The 17,366-nt window shown below is 37.8% G+C and overlaps 1 protein-coding gene across 1 annotated transcript; it reads right to left on the bottom strand.

Moving 5' to 3' along the window:
• Positions 1–1,278: 1,278 nt before the first annotated feature.
• On the bottom strand, positions 1,279–14,380 carry tmprss5 (transmembrane serine protease 5). The gene is made up of 13 exons (XM_051679891.1): positions 14,369–14,380; positions 13,487–13,631; positions 12,082–12,180; positions 11,872–11,985; positions 11,128–11,263; positions 10,172–10,285; positions 10,032–10,075; positions 9,785–9,947; positions 4,821–5,005; positions 2,062–2,160; positions 1,786–1,928; positions 1,513–1,665; positions 1,279–1,405 (listed from the first exon to the last, which is right to left on the bottom strand). The coding sequence occupies exons 1-13, from the start codon at positions 14,372–14,374 to the stop codon at positions 1,397–1,399; spliced, it is 1,410 nt and encodes a 469-aa protein (XP_051535851.1). The 5' UTR covers positions 14,375–14,380; the 3' UTR covers positions 1,279–1,396.
• Between the last annotated feature and the right edge of the window lie 2,986 nt (positions 14,381–17,366).

The following is a 17,366-nucleotide window of genomic DNA, read 5'->3' as shown; positions in this document are numbered from 1 at the left end:
CCTTTTCTGTGTTACTGTAAATTATAGCCAATTTTGCAACTTCGTTACCATGATGATGTAATGTCAACAAACCCTAAAACCCTAAAATGACTGTGAAAATGAAATAGACTTTACAGATCAAATAATACACAAGTTTTAACAGAAGAAATAAATTAAGAAGAAAATAATAAATGCTTTTGTAAAATGATAAGCTTTACATTTCTGTGTTTAACCCTCCAAACTTTGGCCACATTCATTTCCATTGTAAGTGCCTCACTGTAACCTTGATTTTTCCTTTTTTTAAACAAAAGGAGGAGTGAGTCAAAATACTTTTTTTGTGGTAATCAACATTATGCCACAAATGCTGTCGATTGAGCTTAACTTGTATTGAACCCAGAACATCCCTTTAATTCCAAAGAATGGTACTCTCACGGGGGCCTTGGTAGCTCAGCGAGTACTGATGCTGACTACCACCCCTGGAGTTCGAATCCAGGGTGTGCTGAGTGACTCCAGCCAGGTCTCCTAAGCAACCAAATTGGCCTGGTTGCTAGGGAGGGTAGAGTCACATGGGGTAACCTCCTCGTGGTCGTGATTAGTGGTTCTCGCTCTCAATGGGGTGCGTGTTAAGTTGTGCGTGCGAGAGTAGCGTGAGCCTCCACATGCGGAATCTCTGTGGTGTCATACACAACGAGCCACGTGATTAGATGCACGGATTGACTGTCTCAGAAGCGGAGGCAACTGAGACTTGTCCTCCACCACCCGGATTGAGGTGAATAACCGCACCACTATGAGGACCTACTAAGTAGTGGGAATTGGGCATTCCAAATTGGGAGAAAAGGGGATAAAATTAGAATGGTACTGTCAAACAAATAGAAATCTGAACAAGCAATATATATTAAATTTTTATGTAGATTCATATCCAGTAGACTAATCTTATACTGTATGTAATTCTGTCACAAATAATGTCCAGTTTGACCAGAACTGAAAAACTGCTACAGCTACAACTATGACAGTCCTTTAACAATCCAGTGGACTTAAACGAGAAAGAGAGAGAATAAAACTTTAAAAAGCTTTCTCCCCACCTGCCTTATACAATGCAGTATCTGCATGGTATCTTTTCATTCAGTTTATTAGATAAAAAAACAATAAACAGATTATCACATGCTATAAATGTAAAATAATAATAATAATAATAATAAATGAACAAGGTAAAATCAAAAGATTCTTTTTTTTTTTTTTTTTTTTTTTTTAGTAACACAACACAAACATTTAATATACAAACATCTAAATGTAATATTTACCTGTAATGTTGAGGCTATACAAAATAGTAAAATAAAAATAAAATACCACATCTTAAAAATAGTCCAGCAATATGAGATGTCCTCTCTCTCTTTGTTGTGCTATCAAACACCAGTCTTTAGTACCTCTAGAACAGGAACCACAAAATAAAGTTAATTGTACATAATTATCAGCTGTGTTTTTTTCTTTCAAGCATAATTAATGAAGTCCATTAAGACAACTTCATTCACCTACCTCTAAAATCTCATAAATCCACTCTAAAAACTCAGCCACTTTGGTGTAAACACCTGGATGGTTCAGCTCAGCACAGCCTGTTCCCCAGCTAACAACACCCACCAGCCTCCAGACATTATCATCCTGGCAAACCAGAGGACCTCCACTGTCCCCCTAAGAAAATGGAAATTGAGCACTACTTCCTCTAACACATTTATTTGAAAAAAAAAATATATATATTTTAGTAAGGACATTCTCCACATAATATGCTATTTGAGTAGTTTTGGGGCTCACCTGACACGCATCTACTTTTCCTTCTGTATAGCCTGCACAAAGCATTCGAGGGGTGATTTCTCCATTATACATGCAAGAGCTATTACATTTCTTTGTACTTATCAATGGTACAGGTGCCTCTTTAAGAACCTCTGGTACATGAACTGCAAAAAGAAAAGAAAAAAGAAAAAAAAATTAAAGAATTTACATTTACTTACAATACAGTTGTTTATCTCATGACAACTAAATCATAATTAAGTTTCTGAATGAGACATTACATTTATAAAATAACAGTACCATCATCAGGCTGTGTATATCCCCAACCAGAGATCCAGCACTGCATCCCTCCTGGAAGATCATGGTCATACTGTGGGAAACACACTGGTCTGATGGTATCTGGATATAAATGAAGAAATGTGAAAGTAAACTTTATATAAAACCAAACATTCTATATTTGAGGTATTTTGAAACCTAGGAGAATCAGTAATTAGGGGTAATAATCAAATAAATTGTTTTGACATGATAGGCAGATTAATCAAATTATTCTTATATATCAATATTTGCTGAGAATGGCCCCCAAATAGAGATAATTCAATATATATTATAATCAAAATAATTCTAAATATAATTGAATAAATATAAGTTTTCATATAATTCAAAGAAGACATTACATTATTAAGTCAAATGAGTAAAGCATTGATTAGACAAAAGATGGCTATAGAAGGCATTAGAATATTGTTTTTTTATTTCCATATCATTGAACATTAGCCTATCACTGGCCTACAGTCCACAGAAATCTATTTTGCACTTGAGTTTTTCTGAGCCATGTAGACTTATAGGATGTGATCTTGCATCAGTCTTCGTGGATACATTTAGAGTGGCGCACTGTGGTTGCATCATGTTTCACTGGTTTTAAGCATCTCACACAATAAAAATGTTTTAAAAATGTTTTTAATCAAGTTAAATGCAGTTTGAAACTTTGAAAAATGCATCTCAAGACCCCTTAATTCTGTTGTGCTACGTCCAGCTGTCTTTAAAGAATAGTTCACACAAAAATGAAAATTCCCTCATCATTTACTCCCCCTCATGCCACCCCAGGTGTGTATGACTTTCTTTCTTCAGCATAACACATTTGAAAAAAAAAGGGGAAAAAAAGAAAAATATCTCAGCTCAGTAGGTCCTTAAAATGTAAGTGGATGGTGATCAGACCTTTGAAGCTCCAAAAAACACAGACAGTCAGCATAAATATCATCCATACGATTCCAGTGGTTAAATTAATGTCTTCTAAAGCTACATGATCACTTTTGGTTGAAAAAATATCAGTATTTAAGTACTTTTTAGTTATAAATCATCGCTTCCGGTCAGCAGCGGTATGCGTGTGTGACGTAAACACATGAGAACTGACGCATGTGCAGCACACCCGGAAGAGCAGCGCTGTTTACAACTGAGTAGGAGGAACACTGTACAGAAGCTTAATTGGTTTTGGTTTAGATCTGTATTTGGATCTGTTTCTTTACTCACAATGGTGCATTTGTGTGCTTCTCCTGGATGTCTCAACCGAGAGAAAAATGTGAGATTATGTCCGTAGCATGCCAACGCGAATACGTCACACGAGAGGCCGCGTGAACTCAGCCCTTTCGTGCTGTGAACGTACATACTGCTGCTTAGAGGACTGCAACCCGACAGGACCTGAGAGCCCGACGGGTTTCGGGATGGACGTTTGTAATTAATGAAAAAATAAACAGGCTTACCGAACTTGTTTCACGCACGCGCTTTCTCACAGACACGTGCGAACGGACGAGTTAGGGGCCGTTCACACCGCATGTGTTTTTGTGCGCGTCTGTTTTCCCATTGTTTAAACACATGCTGGACAAAAGTCTTTGACATTTGCACCGCGTCTCGCTTTTTCTTCAGTGTCTCGCGCAGGACCGGCATATTTTAAACACCATGTCAAGTTAAAAAAACTTCAAATTGTCAAAAACCCATGTTGAGACACCTGCGCTCTGTTTCATTCTTTGCGCTGTGTCTAGATTGTTTTCAGCGCAGTTTTCACAATGATTCAACATTCTAAACCAGTTCAGGCTGCATAGAGGGGACTGTTGCATTGTTTCATTTTATTCCAGATTGTTCTGCACCAAGTGAAGTTTCAGCAAATAAATGGTAAAGCAATGCTTTTTTCCCCTTCTGCTCTAGTGTACTAAGGGGCTGCTGTGCATTGTTAAAACTGTGTATGTTTACTGTTTCAGTACTATTACGAATGTTGCCTATATGCTTACATAAAATATAGCCAATTGCAACAGTACTTGCTAGGAGAAGAAATTAGATAGTAAGCAATTTCGGGTTCGGGCTTAAAATCTGACAGTATCATTCGGGCCAGGTAGGGTTCGGCCACATGGTCTTGGGTACAGGTCAGGTTCGGGTTTCATTTTAAGGCCTGTGCCTGTGACCTCTACTGCTGCTGACCATAAGCGATGATTTATAGTTAATGTGATTTATAGTTCAAAGTGATTGTGTCACTTTAGAAGACATTAATTTAACCACTGGACTCTTATGGATGACCTTTATGCAGACTGTCTGTGATTTTTGGAGCTTTGAAGGTCTGATCACCATCCACTTGCTAAGATATTTTTCTGTTTTTCTTCAAATGTATTCTGCCGAAGAAAGAAAATCATACACACCTAGAATGACACGAGGGTGAGTAAATGATGAGAGAATTTTAATTTTTGAGTGAACTAATCCATTAAACAGCTGGCGGTTTGTTGTCTGTACAGCTGAAACTGCATTGACTGCCCCCTGCTGACTGTGACTTGCAAAAACATGAAAGTGGCAAGAAGCTTGAGTGCAAACTTCATTGCCTTGTTGGTAGGAAAATTGCTTATTTTAGGATTTGCATAGGATCAGGGGTCATTATTAGTAGTGTTAATTTTTTTCACCATGTTATTTTTTTTATACAATTAACTGCATTCAATTTACATGACTTTCAAATCATAACTGAAAGCACACAAAGTAGCACATACAGTATACTGAACATTCAATTAATAAAGTACATTGATCACCTGAGAAATTCAAAGGAGTTCTTAACTTCACCAAAGCGATATCATTGTCATGAGTCCTGTGATTGTAATTCTTGTTGTAGATGATTCTCTCCACAGCAAAGCCTTGATATTGGGCCAGTTTAGCTGAATTGCGAGTTACAATACCAGCATAAACCACCCAACTGGACACCTGAGGTAGCCTATAGCTTCAATAAGAAAGCAAATCATTTACATTTACATTTAGTCATTTAGCAGACACTTTTATCCAAAGTGACTTACAAATGAGACACATAGCAAGCAATTTGTCATACAAAGTCAACAACATTTGCGGTACAGGACTGCCACGTTCTCACAGTGGCTGGAGTAGTAAAGATGCTAGCACAGAAGAAAGGATTTTTTTTTTTTTTTTTTTGTACATTAAGTGCACGTTGAGTGCAGTGGTAAGTACAATTAATATGGGTTGGTTAAGTGCTCGTGGAACAGATGTGTTTTCAGCTGGTCCTTGAATGTTGAGAAGGTAACAGCAGATTGTGTTGAGGTTGGAAGTTTATTCCAACACAGAAGATCAAAGAAAGTGAATGATCGTGTAATAGACTTTGAGCCTCTTTGTGATGGGACCACCAGGCGTCGCTCGTTCATAGATCGCAGTGAGCGAGTTGGAGCATAGACCTGAAGAAATTAATTGAAGTAAGAGCAGTGCTTCCCATTAATTACCTAGACTCTGGCAGCCTGCCACAGTCTAATTTGTCCTGCCACAGTTTCATAATGAACTGAAAATATTTTTACACTTCTCATAATAGCATAAAAGATCTCTAACATTGTGTTTTGCCCCCGTGCTTCGGCAAAGCACCTCTCACTCCGAGTCAGTCAGCCTCAGCCCCACCCCCCGCTGTACGCGCACATACTCACACACACAAACACACACACACGCACTGGAACCATTAATGTTATTACCAGTGGCTCTGACATCATAACTATTTTCAGCATCTGAGGAGCAAGTTCAACAAAAGTAACCCCTTTTGCTTCATTTCTTTGATTGCTCACAGGGCTCACCAGTAACGCTTGTCCAGGACAAGTGGATTTTTGAAGGGGCAAGTGAAAGAGAATTTTACTTGCCTGACCGGACAAGCAGACTGATTAAAACATCAATAACAAAAAAATAACCATATATATTTGTGATAGCCTAGGCCTGTGTCACTTATTAGAAATTTCATATTTTTATTCTGCTGTTGAAAGTAATCAAGAGCAGGTAATTTATAATTCGCAAGCGATCTAGTAACAGCTGCACCCTGTTTGATTGACAGGTGGCGTATGTGTGTGTGCTGAACATGCACGTGTTATGAAAATGCTGAACTGTCAAATACACTTCAAAATTTTGAGGTGAGGTATTCATGTAAACACAGAGTGATGTCTAAAGTGAACGTAAACAGTGGAGAAAAAAAGCGGATTTGTATTAAAATGTCGAACTTGTAAGTACAAATGTAAGCTAATAGACCTGCTGCTGTCTAGTGTGTCATTATAATAACCAAACAACCATAACAAGAAAACACTCACTGCTCTTGACTAACTTTAGTAGTTTTAAAAAGTACTAATGTATTATAATCATACAGTAAAGACCTGTAGTAGTTTTATGTTGCATTTCATTCTGAATGTTTACTTGAAAACTTGATAGCCTACTGCTGTTAAAATCTTTTAAAGCTGTTAAAAAAACCACTGAATTTTCTTAATTTGTTTTCTATTATTTTTCATCTGTTTCTATTAATTGCTGTTTTTTATTGTTATTTTATTTCTGACCGTTTACTATTCTTGAATAATTACTTAAGAACTTGAAACCATTCTTCCATAATTAACATATTAGTTAGTATTATTATTTGTTGTGGTTTTGAAGCTGGTATTGAGAATTGTAAAATTTGACTACAGACTACTGAAATTTTGGTATTGTGATAATGTGTAGCCTTTATTGTACATGGTAGACCCCTACCCAGTGCAGTTTACATTTCTGTAACAGAGAATTGAGTTGATTGCATCGGTACACTATTAGGTTGGGCATACTTTTAGAAAAATATACAGCACAAACTTTGACATGTTCCTTGATCATGTAACTTAAATGTCCTTTTTTCTCTCCGGACAAGTAATTTTTTTACTCGGACAAGTGATTGACCAATTTACTTGTCTGGAGGATAAGCACATGACAATGCTTAATGTCGAGCCCTGGCTCAAATGTATGCTCTAGTCAATTTTGTGTTTTGACCAATTGTGAACTGCATTAAACTCCATCTCATTTATGCTTTGTGGGTGTGACTTTTTTGTCATGTCATCACCATTCATATCTACAGTGCATCTGGAAAATATTCACAGCACTTCCCTTTTTCCACATTTTGTTATGTTACAGCCTTATTCCAAAATGGATTAAATTCATTATTTTCCTCAAAATTACCCCATATACCCCATAATGACATCATGAAAGAAGTTTGTTTGAAATCTTTGCAAATTTTTTAAAAATAAAAAACGAAAAAAAATCACATGTACATAAGTATTCACAACCTTTGCCATGACACTCAAAATTGAGCTCAGGTGCATCCTGTTTCCACTGATCATCCTTGAGATGTTTCTACAACTTGATAGGAGTCCACCTGTGGTAAATTCAGTTGATTGGACATGATTTGGAAAGGCACACACCTGTCTATATAAGGTCCCACAGTTGAAGTCCAAGGAATTGTCTGTAGACCTCCGAGACAGGATTGTATAGAGGCACAGATCTGGGGAAGTGTACAGAAAAATTTCTGCAGCATTGAAGGTCCCAATGAGCACAGTGGCCTCCATCATCCATAAATGGAAGAAGTTTGGAACCACCAGGACTCTTCCTAGAGCCAAACTGAGCGATCGGGGGAGAAGGGCCTTAGTCAGGGAGGTGACCAAGAACCCGATGGTCACTCTGACAGAGCTCCAGCATTTCTCTGTGGAGAGAGGAGAACCTTCCAGAAGAACAACAATCTCTGCAGCACTCCACCAATCAGGCCTGTATGGTACAGTGGCCAGATGGAAGCCACTCCTCAGTAAAAGGCACATGACAGCCCGCCTAGAGTTTGCCAAAAGGCACCTGAAGGACTCTCAGACCATGAGAAACAAAGATTGAACTCTTTGGCCTGAATGGCAAGCGTCATGTCTGGAGGAAACCAGGCACCGCTCATCACCTGGCCAATACCAGCCCTACAGTGAAGCATGGTAGTGGCAACATCATGCTGTGGGGATGTTTTTCAGCGGCAGGAACTTGGAGGCTAGTCAGGATTGAGGGAAAGATGAATGCAGCAATGTACAGAGACATCCTTGATGAAAACCTGCTCCAGAGCGCTCTGGACCTCAGACTGGGGCGAAGGTTCATCTTCCAACAGGACAACAACCCTAAGCACACAACCAAGATAACAAAGGTGTGGCTACGGGACAACTCTGTGAATGTCCTTGAGTGGCCCAGCCAGAGCCCAGACTTGAACCCGATTGAACATATCTGGAGAGATCTGAAAATGGCTGTGCACCGACGCTCCCCATCCAACCTGATGGAGCTTGAGAGGTCCTGCAAAGAAGAATGGGAGAAACTGCCCAAAAATAGGTGTGCCAAGCTTGTAGCATCATACTCAAAAATTCTTGAGGCTGTAATTGGTGCCAAAGGTGCTTCAACAAGTATTGAGCAAAGGCTGTGAATACTTATGTACATGTGATTTTTTTTTTTTTTATTCTTTTATTTTTATTTTTAATAAATGTGCAAAGATTTCAAACAAACTTATTTCACGTTGTCATTATGGGGTATTGTTTGTAGAATTTTGAGGAAAATAATGAATTTAATCCATTTTGGAATAAGGCTGTAACATAACAAAATGTGGAAAAAGTGAAGCGCTGTGAATACTTTCCGGATGCACTGTATACAACCAATGTGTTTATGATTAAATTACTTGCAATTTTATGCGGGCAACTACAGGTAGCCAGTTGAGTGAAATCAAGGAGGCTTTTTGGCTGATTGAAGACCAGACGTGCTGCTGCATTCTGGACCATCTGCAATGGCTTAATTGTGTTAGCTGGAAAGCCAGCCAACAGAGAATTGCAGTAGTCCAGTCTTGAAATGACCAGAGCTTGGACCAGGAGCTGTGTAGCACATTCAGACAAGAAAGGTCTGATTTTGTCTGATGTTGTAAAGCACAAATCTGCAAGACTGGGTGGATGATGAGATGTGTGCAGTGAAATAAAGCTGGTGATCTACCACCACTCCCAGGTTCCAGGCTGTTCTGGTTGGTGTTAGTTTAGTTGAACCAAGATGAATAGTGAGTGTTGTGTACATTGAGAAGAGGAGGGGTCCAAGCACTGACACTTGAGGAACCCCAGTGGTCAGCTGGTGTGTCTTGGACACCTCTCCTCTCCTGGAGACCTTGAACGATCTGCCAGTGAGATATCGAGACTCAAACCATCCAAGCGCAGTTCCTGCGATGCCAAGGTCAGAGAGTGTGGATAGGAGGATCTTGCGGTTCACTGTGTCGAAGGCAGCAGACAAGTCAAGGAGAATGAGGACGGATGATTTGGAGTAAGCTCTCACCAGTCACAGGGTTTCAGCTACTGACAAGAGGGCAGTCTCTGTTGAGTGTCCTTTTTTGAAGCTAAAATTGTGCCTAATGTGATTAAATTGTACCTAATGTATTTATTATTAATTTCACAGCAGAGCCCAATGCATAACTGTGGGAAACTCTGGTTCTAGGGCTAGTAGTATTGTGTATTACTGTATGTTGCCTGTAATCTATTTAGGCCTTTACTTTTTGTATCCATTGCACTGTATATTGCACCACATTCCAACACTATTGTCAGTCTTTCCCCTAATTTCACTCATGTGATTTGACTGAGAAATCGGTATTATTATACACTGTACTCTACACTGTCCTGTAATTGTCACAAATGGTAAATATGAATAGTAATTCTTGGTTATTCTAAGTAAAGAATCTTACTTGTGGACACAGTGAGCAGCTGTAACTATCCATTGGTTTGTGATGATGGATCCTCCACAGGTGTGGCGGTTGATGTAGTAGAGACTCACTTGCCAGGGCCATCTTCCTAATGTGGCTTCCACTCCTCCAATAATCCTCGGCAACTTTGCTCTGGTCCCGCACTCTAAATGAAGCAAACCCCCAATGCCCAGCCTCAGACAGAGGGTATATGTGAATAGTATGTATTTTTTCAGACATTATTACTCACCAAAACATTTTAAAGCTATAACTTTTCCTGTGCTACAGCTTCCCCTGTAGTAGAAATAAACAACAGACTAAAGTTGTGTCAGTTGCCGTTCTGGCATCAATTAAAATTATTTGTATTTCAGCCTTTAGACCAAAAAGTACCTGAAACGCCATAAACTCTCCAAGTTGCTTTGGTATTCTGAGGTAATTTGGACAAATCCATCTGTGTAGTTTGGCCCAATATCAGTTAGATTAACCCCTTTGTGCTTTGATAATCTAAAAAAGAAGAGGAGATCATGGCCCTCAATGATCACACAGGAATTCGACATGCTGCTTCCAAATGTTCATGTACCCTGAACATTTGCATTCCTGTGATTGTATTACATAATTTACACCTAAAAATTAAACTCGCTTTTGGCGCCACCCTGTGGACATTTAACCTAAACAACACTTCCAGCTTTGGCCACTGGGGGGGCAGTGATTCAAATTTCGGTAAGCACATAACAATTTCAGCAGCAGAACTTTCGACCTCCACACGTAGTCCACATGACTTGTATGCTATATTCGAAGTCTTCTACAACAAACAACAGCTTTCAATTAAATGGAAGTACGAATGAGATTTCAAAGCTGCGGTGGAGTGCATGTTTCCACCAAAAAGCGACTCAGAATTCTGTCTACTCCTTACACAATGCTATCATATGTCTTCAAAAGACTTGGAAATTAGTGCACAAGTTGTATTTAGTATGTTTATGGAACGTTCAATGTGCTTTTTGTCCGTTTTGGAGCGTTGACAGCTCTGCCCATTTTCGTTGTATAGACAAGAGCAGCTCTCTTCTGTTGTGTTCCATGGAAACAAGAAAATCACACAGGTTTGTGGTGATATGAGTGTGAGTAAATGATGACAGAACATTATTTTTTTTCCTTTAATTCCTCCAAATGTCTGTACACTGCACACATCATGTTTTGAATTAGAAATAAATGTGACTTCAAAGTACATTTCAACACAGCTGTCACTCTATGAATGGGTGACTTACAGAAAACAGCCACAGCTGGTACTCAAGTAAAAGGTGCTGAGAGCTGCAAGTGTGTATGTGTGATTTGGCTGTCAGCATGCTCACCTCAGGTAGCCCAGCTGTCGACATACAAGTGTTCCCAGAGAAGAGTTCCACCTCTCATAACACACGGGCAGCCATGTCTGTAGCTTCTCCAGCTGGATCTCCAGAATAGAGTTCTCAGCACTGATCCTGTAAAACACTGAGCCCCATTCAATCAAAATCCCTCCTCATCAGCATAGCACAGTGGACAGGATTTTTAGATATGGTTTATGGTATTTGGATTTGTAATTGAATTTATGTACAGGATATGTTGCAGTCTTTGTTGATGTGTTGTTGCTGTCCCCAAAGTAAAATACAGTGGGGCCCTTTTTATTTGCAGATTTTGAATCCCAGATTGTCAACGTGGTATCAGACGTGGGTGTACAACATTATAACATTGTTTATTAGGGCCCTAGAAATAGTGCAGTTTAAAATATTTATTTTTCATTTTACACCATAATGTTGCCTTGTTTTAAAAATGTAAACGTTATTTTCAGATTTAAATACAGTTTTTAATCACAGATTTTCAATGTGGTGTCAGACTTTAAGACTGTAAACTGTATGATAGAGAACATAATTTTTTGTTTGCATAGCCATGGTACAACTCTCTGGTAGGCATGTTAGATTGGCCGTTGTTTATGTCTCTTTGTTTGTGGTGCCGACACTGTGTTAGGATGAATGTCTGCTGTGCTGTGTTTAAACTGCTAGGTCTCTATTGAGTATGAATTAAAGGACACCACTCACAAAACAAGGCACTAGGGCAAATACCTTTCCTGGGGTCTGTCACAGAGATGTCCTCAGTTACATTGCAAAAGGATGTGTCTTTGGTGTCTCCTAGGCTTGCAGGATTCTGAGCCTGGTTAGATCTTAAGAGAAGTTTTACTGGAAAATATCAAACAAAGTTCATTTCATGAATCCACATTTTTACATTATAAGTGCGCAAATTTGACCAAAGCTTTAAAATATTAAACACATTACCTATGAACCAAACTCCAACGACAACACCTCCCAGCACACAAAGTACACACAGAGCTGCTAACACTCTCCTCAGTTTGTGGGTCGACACTTTGCCAGACACTAAATGAAAACTAACATGTATTAATGCACACAAGTTAAGCATGTGGGCATCTGTTTTACAATTATGAACAATATACAGTGGCCCCAAAAGTATTTGGACACTTAAGCCACACTAAAAAATGTTATCAATTTCATTAATAAGATACAAATAGCAAATTGCTACCAACAAACAAATGATGCTAGAAATTTTATCAGAACTTACATCACTTTTCTTAACCATTTTTACCATTACTTATAACCATCTAGTCTCAAAGTCATTTTTAAGTAGATGTATGAAGTCAGTTTCCCTCAAGTTCACGCAGGTGTCCTTGCAATTACATGTGTAGTTCCACTAGAATGTATGTTAATGTTGGACAGAATATGGTTTTATTAATTTAAAACCAAACAAACTTATTTTTATGCTTAAAAAGTGTGTTTGCACTATCTGTCTTTAAAATAATTGACACTTGGTTAGATATTTTTTTGATCATACATATTTATAGTGTGGCATAAAGGAATAGATTCACAAAAATGAAGATTCTCTCATAATTTACTCACCCTCATGCCATCCCATATAGATGACTTTCTTTCTTCTGCAGAACACAAATAAAGATTTTTAGAAGAGTATGTCAGCTCTGTAGGTCCATACAATGCAAATGAATGGTGGCCAGAACTCTGAAGCTCCAAAAAGGACATAAAGGCAGCATAAAAGAAATCCATGCGACTCCAGTGGTTTAATCCATGTCTTCAGAAGCGATATGACAGGTGTGGGTGAGAAACAGATCAATATATATGTCTTTTTCTTTTTTTTTTACTATAACCTCCACTTTCACTTTCACATTCAGCCACCTACTGGTTGGGGCTGGTCAAAGGTGGAGATTTATAGTAAAAAAGGACTTAAATATTTATCTGTTTCTAAACCACACCTATCATATTACTTCTGAAGACATGGATTTAACCATTGGAGTCATATGGATTACCTTTATGCTGCCTTTATGTCCTTTTTGGACCTCCCGAGTTCTGGTCGCCATTCACTTGCATTGTGAGGACCAACAGAGCTGAGATATTCTTCTAAAAATCTCTGCTTGTGTCCTGCTGAAGAAAGAAAGTCATACACATCTGGGATGGCATGAGGGTGAGTAAAATTGAAAGGGGTGAACAAACCCTTTAAGGGTCCAAATAATCTTTGGAGCCACTGTATTATTTTCAATAATGAAAATTGTGAGTACATTACTTAAATTTGTTATTTTTGAATATTGAATCCCTCACATTTCTGGTGCTTTTAAGAAACACATTTCTGCTCAAATGAATGTTTGTATAGACTTGCTTGGGTGGAGAAACTGTAGCTCTCTGATCCAGGTGGGATTATTTTGGCCTGCTTCAACCCTGTCAACCCGCAGCTGCTCTGCATGGAAAGAGTGTCTGATTGCCACAGCATTCTCAATCACCGCCACAGCATCTCTACTGAGACTCTGTAACATAATTACTGCCATGATCAACCCCAGTATCACATTCAGCCATTATAAAATAAATCTGGTTTACACCTCTGGTGTAATGTAGAATTAATGAACCAAGACCTTACTTGTACTCATACTACATATTACATACTACTTCTGTGTGTATGTGAGACATACTATGTAACATTATGAAAATACAGAAAAACTCAAGATTAGAGGTCTAATTCAGAATATTCTCACATGCAAATGAACATGAAAACAAACCAATACCATATCAGAGCAATGGTAGTACTATGAAAAGTATTATGATGATTTAATTTTATATTAATTAATTTCACCTTACTCACTTTAAAATAGTGTAATTGATGGCCCAAAATAATCCTTTAAATAATGCTACATAATCTTGAAAGGCATACCCACTTCTTGGTAAAAGGTGCAGTCATCAAAAAGCACAAACAGGTTCTCATCAGTTTGTTGACTAACACAAATGACTGTAGTGTGTTGTCTGCATAACTTCTTAATCTGGTGATACTGATGAGCTTCATTGTCTTTTAGGAAGCCTCTGAGGTTTCATAGTGTTCACAACCTACTGTAACAATATGCACTACACTAAATAAAGAACATCTTGCCAAAAATAAGAGTATATTTTATGCCTTTAAATTTGAGCACACTGTGACTCACCATGCTTTCCTTGCTCAGATCGGGTTTAAGATTTCTTGGCTGTAGCTGCTAGGTCACTCTCATCCACTCACCTCCATCACAGCAGAGATGCTCCACACCACCATCTGTCTAACACGAGACCATTGAGCAGAATGCAACTCTGGATTTTCATTTCACAAAGAGACAATGAGGTCAGCAGCGGAGCAAAGAATGAACCCGTTGTTGTACCAGGGGGTCATGGGGCCTATCCTGACTGCGTGAACCAGCCCTCTGTAGGGCCAAACATCTCCAAAGATATTCCTCTGTCACTGATAGGATACAGGCTGCTTAGCACCTCCCTTACTGTGCCAGCACAGTGTCCACTGCTGGAAAGTTTATTACCTGACAGTTCACAGCTTCTGAGAAAATTACAATATGTTGAAAAGTCTCATATCAGGATTCAGGATTTCAAAACAGCAGATAAAGAGAGCATGTGTGTTCACTGTATGTCAGTGTTCACCAGGTACATAGTACAGATTGCTGTCTCTGAATATGAGGTCTATAAATTGCTATTTAGTAAACTATGATGAACCTACAGCTATACTGAATTCATACCAAAAAATAAATAATCACATTACAGACAACTGAACTGTCACTGATTCTTGAGATAAGGGACAAAACATATCTTTATGTTAAAAATCATGAAATTCATAAAAATTAAAATACTGGAAAAGTTAAATCTAAAGGAAATGTGTATACTCAGAGCATTTACTAATTATATTTTTAAAGAATTTCATTAGAATGTATTTTAAATGCATGCTCTATACTTGGAAGCACATGTAACTTAACCTGTCCTCAGAAAGAGGTCACAATGTTAAAATGCCAAACTCATAAAAATAAATATCAAATGAAAGGTAGGGATCTGTAAGATATCAAACAATACATGAAGTAAAATTTAAATTATATTTTCCAAAAAAAAAAAAAAATCTGTTTATCAAAGTTTTGTCCTCACTTTGCGTCAACTCCGTTAGATTTTTTTTACAATCCTGAATAAATCAGACAATGTCATGGTCAGTTATAACTCTGAGTACAGGCCCGTTCACACAAAGAATGATAACTATAACGATATCTATAACCATAAAGTTTTAAAAATCATTCTAACTGTAAGAGAATAGTGGAGACCACACCACAACTATAACGATAACGACACAGAGCATATGGTTGGGATCCCTTTCAGAGCAATTTTTATTCCAGCTGATGAACAATAAAAACATTGCCAGCCAATCAAAATCCATCCAACTTTAAAGGGCTTGAGCAGCAATGTGCACTCATCTTCAAAATAACACATTCCAGCACTGAATCGCCAATTTTTATTACACACACGAACAAAATGGAAACTCCTGCTCAAGAACTGGCAATGTTTCTTCTGCATTTTCTTCAGTATTAATGGAGATCAATAAAAGGCATTAAGGCATTAAATTACCTCAGATATCAAGCGCTAATGTCAACAACATTGTCTTGTCTCTTTTGAAGTTGTTTGTATCTGTTTTTCTTTTGGTTTCTTTGCGAAACGTGGAGCAGTAGCAATAAATCTACATCCATTTTCTTGACTGTGTACATAACTGCAGCGCGCGCTTAGAATAAGCACAACATTATCGTCTGTTCGTGTGGACACTAATATAGTTATCATTACAGACATCCTTATAGTTATCTTTCTTAGTGTGAATGGACCTTACTTCTTTCCCACTTCCTTCTCACGGTTGATGCAACAGTAGGACATGTGGTCTGGTTAGTTTTCTATTTTTTCATATTTTAACAAACAATGTTTAAGTCTCTGCAGCCACAGCTTCAACATGTCAACTCCATCATTCCCATAAAGATATTTTCTGTTAGAATAAAAAAAAAAAAAAAAAAAAAAAAAAACAAAAGGCATTTTATTAAAGGCAGCTTTAACTGAGAAAAAAAAAAATAATAAAATAAAAAAAAAAACTAAATGTCTCCAGTGTACAACACATGGTTAAGATGGAAACATATTCAGTTTTGTCAAACCTGTCAGATTTTTCAGAATAGTGTTATCACTTAACTCCTTTACTGAACACCATAATTAGATATTTAAAGACTTTACACTCTTGTTGGATGGATCCAATTAATATAGCATGCTTTTTAGTGTGTCTGATGGAGTTGACACAAATTACTTTAAGATGTAAGTTATGAAGTGAATAAATGTGTTTTATGAAATAAAAAAGGTGTTTTTATAAAAACTTGTTCCCTTACATGGTTTGTTAGCTGAGAACTTTTGTGGCGATGGGGGCGTGGCCGAGTGACATCTGTGGAGAGCGGAAGAACGGTAAAGTTTGACACCTGTGGGAAATTATCTCTAACAGCTCTTTGTGTTTGTGAAAGCTAAGAGATATATAAAAGAGCAGTCCAGTCTGCCGGAGGAGAGAGAGAGCACGACACGTGTACCTGACTGTGTGCATTTGTTGCTGAAAAGCAAACCCCTTTGTGTGTTACACTGAAAAGTGTGTTGAATAAAAAGACTTTTGTTGGATCTCACCGTCTCCCGCTTCCTCCTTGCTGAGAGTTAAAGAACTTGTCACAACTTTGTCTACAAATATATCCATTTCAAATTAATTTAGTATTAAAAAATAAAAGCTCCGATTTTAAACATGTTTTGTCCCTTATTTCAAGAATCACTGCTGTATATTAAGAGCAGTGCCGGGGGATTCAGAAACCATTAAGCCAAAACCCAAGGCAGCATTCAGCGATTTTGTTAAGACATTAATGTTCAGATAAGCTGTAAAAAATGTTAAGTAAAATCTATGAATCTATTACTGCAACAAAATTTAATATCAATAAATAATCAGGTTACAGACAATGAATTGTATCCTAAGAGTCAAAAGTGGTATTTATTAGTATTGTTTCCAGTTTCCCCAAAAGAAAGGCTGGATTCACTATTTGTTAGTTTACTTAAGGTTAATAAATTGGTTCAGGTGTTTGTGATACATAACAATATTGTGTTGTACAAATTGTTACAAATATTTAAAATGTATTTAACATTTTTATGATTAAATATTACTGCCATTATAATGTATAATGCTTCATTTGTAA

The sequence above is a fragment of the Myxocyprinus asiaticus genome, chromosome 39 (genome assembly GCF_019703515.2).
Source record: "Myxocyprinus asiaticus isolate MX2 ecotype Aquarium Trade chromosome 39, UBuf_Myxa_2, whole genome shotgun sequence".
Classification (NCBI taxonomy): Eukaryota; Metazoa; Chordata; class Actinopteri; order Cypriniformes; family Catostomidae; genus Myxocyprinus; species Myxocyprinus asiaticus.
Note: the sequence above shows the minus strand (reverse complement) of the source record. Positions and strands in the feature narration are given on the sequence as shown.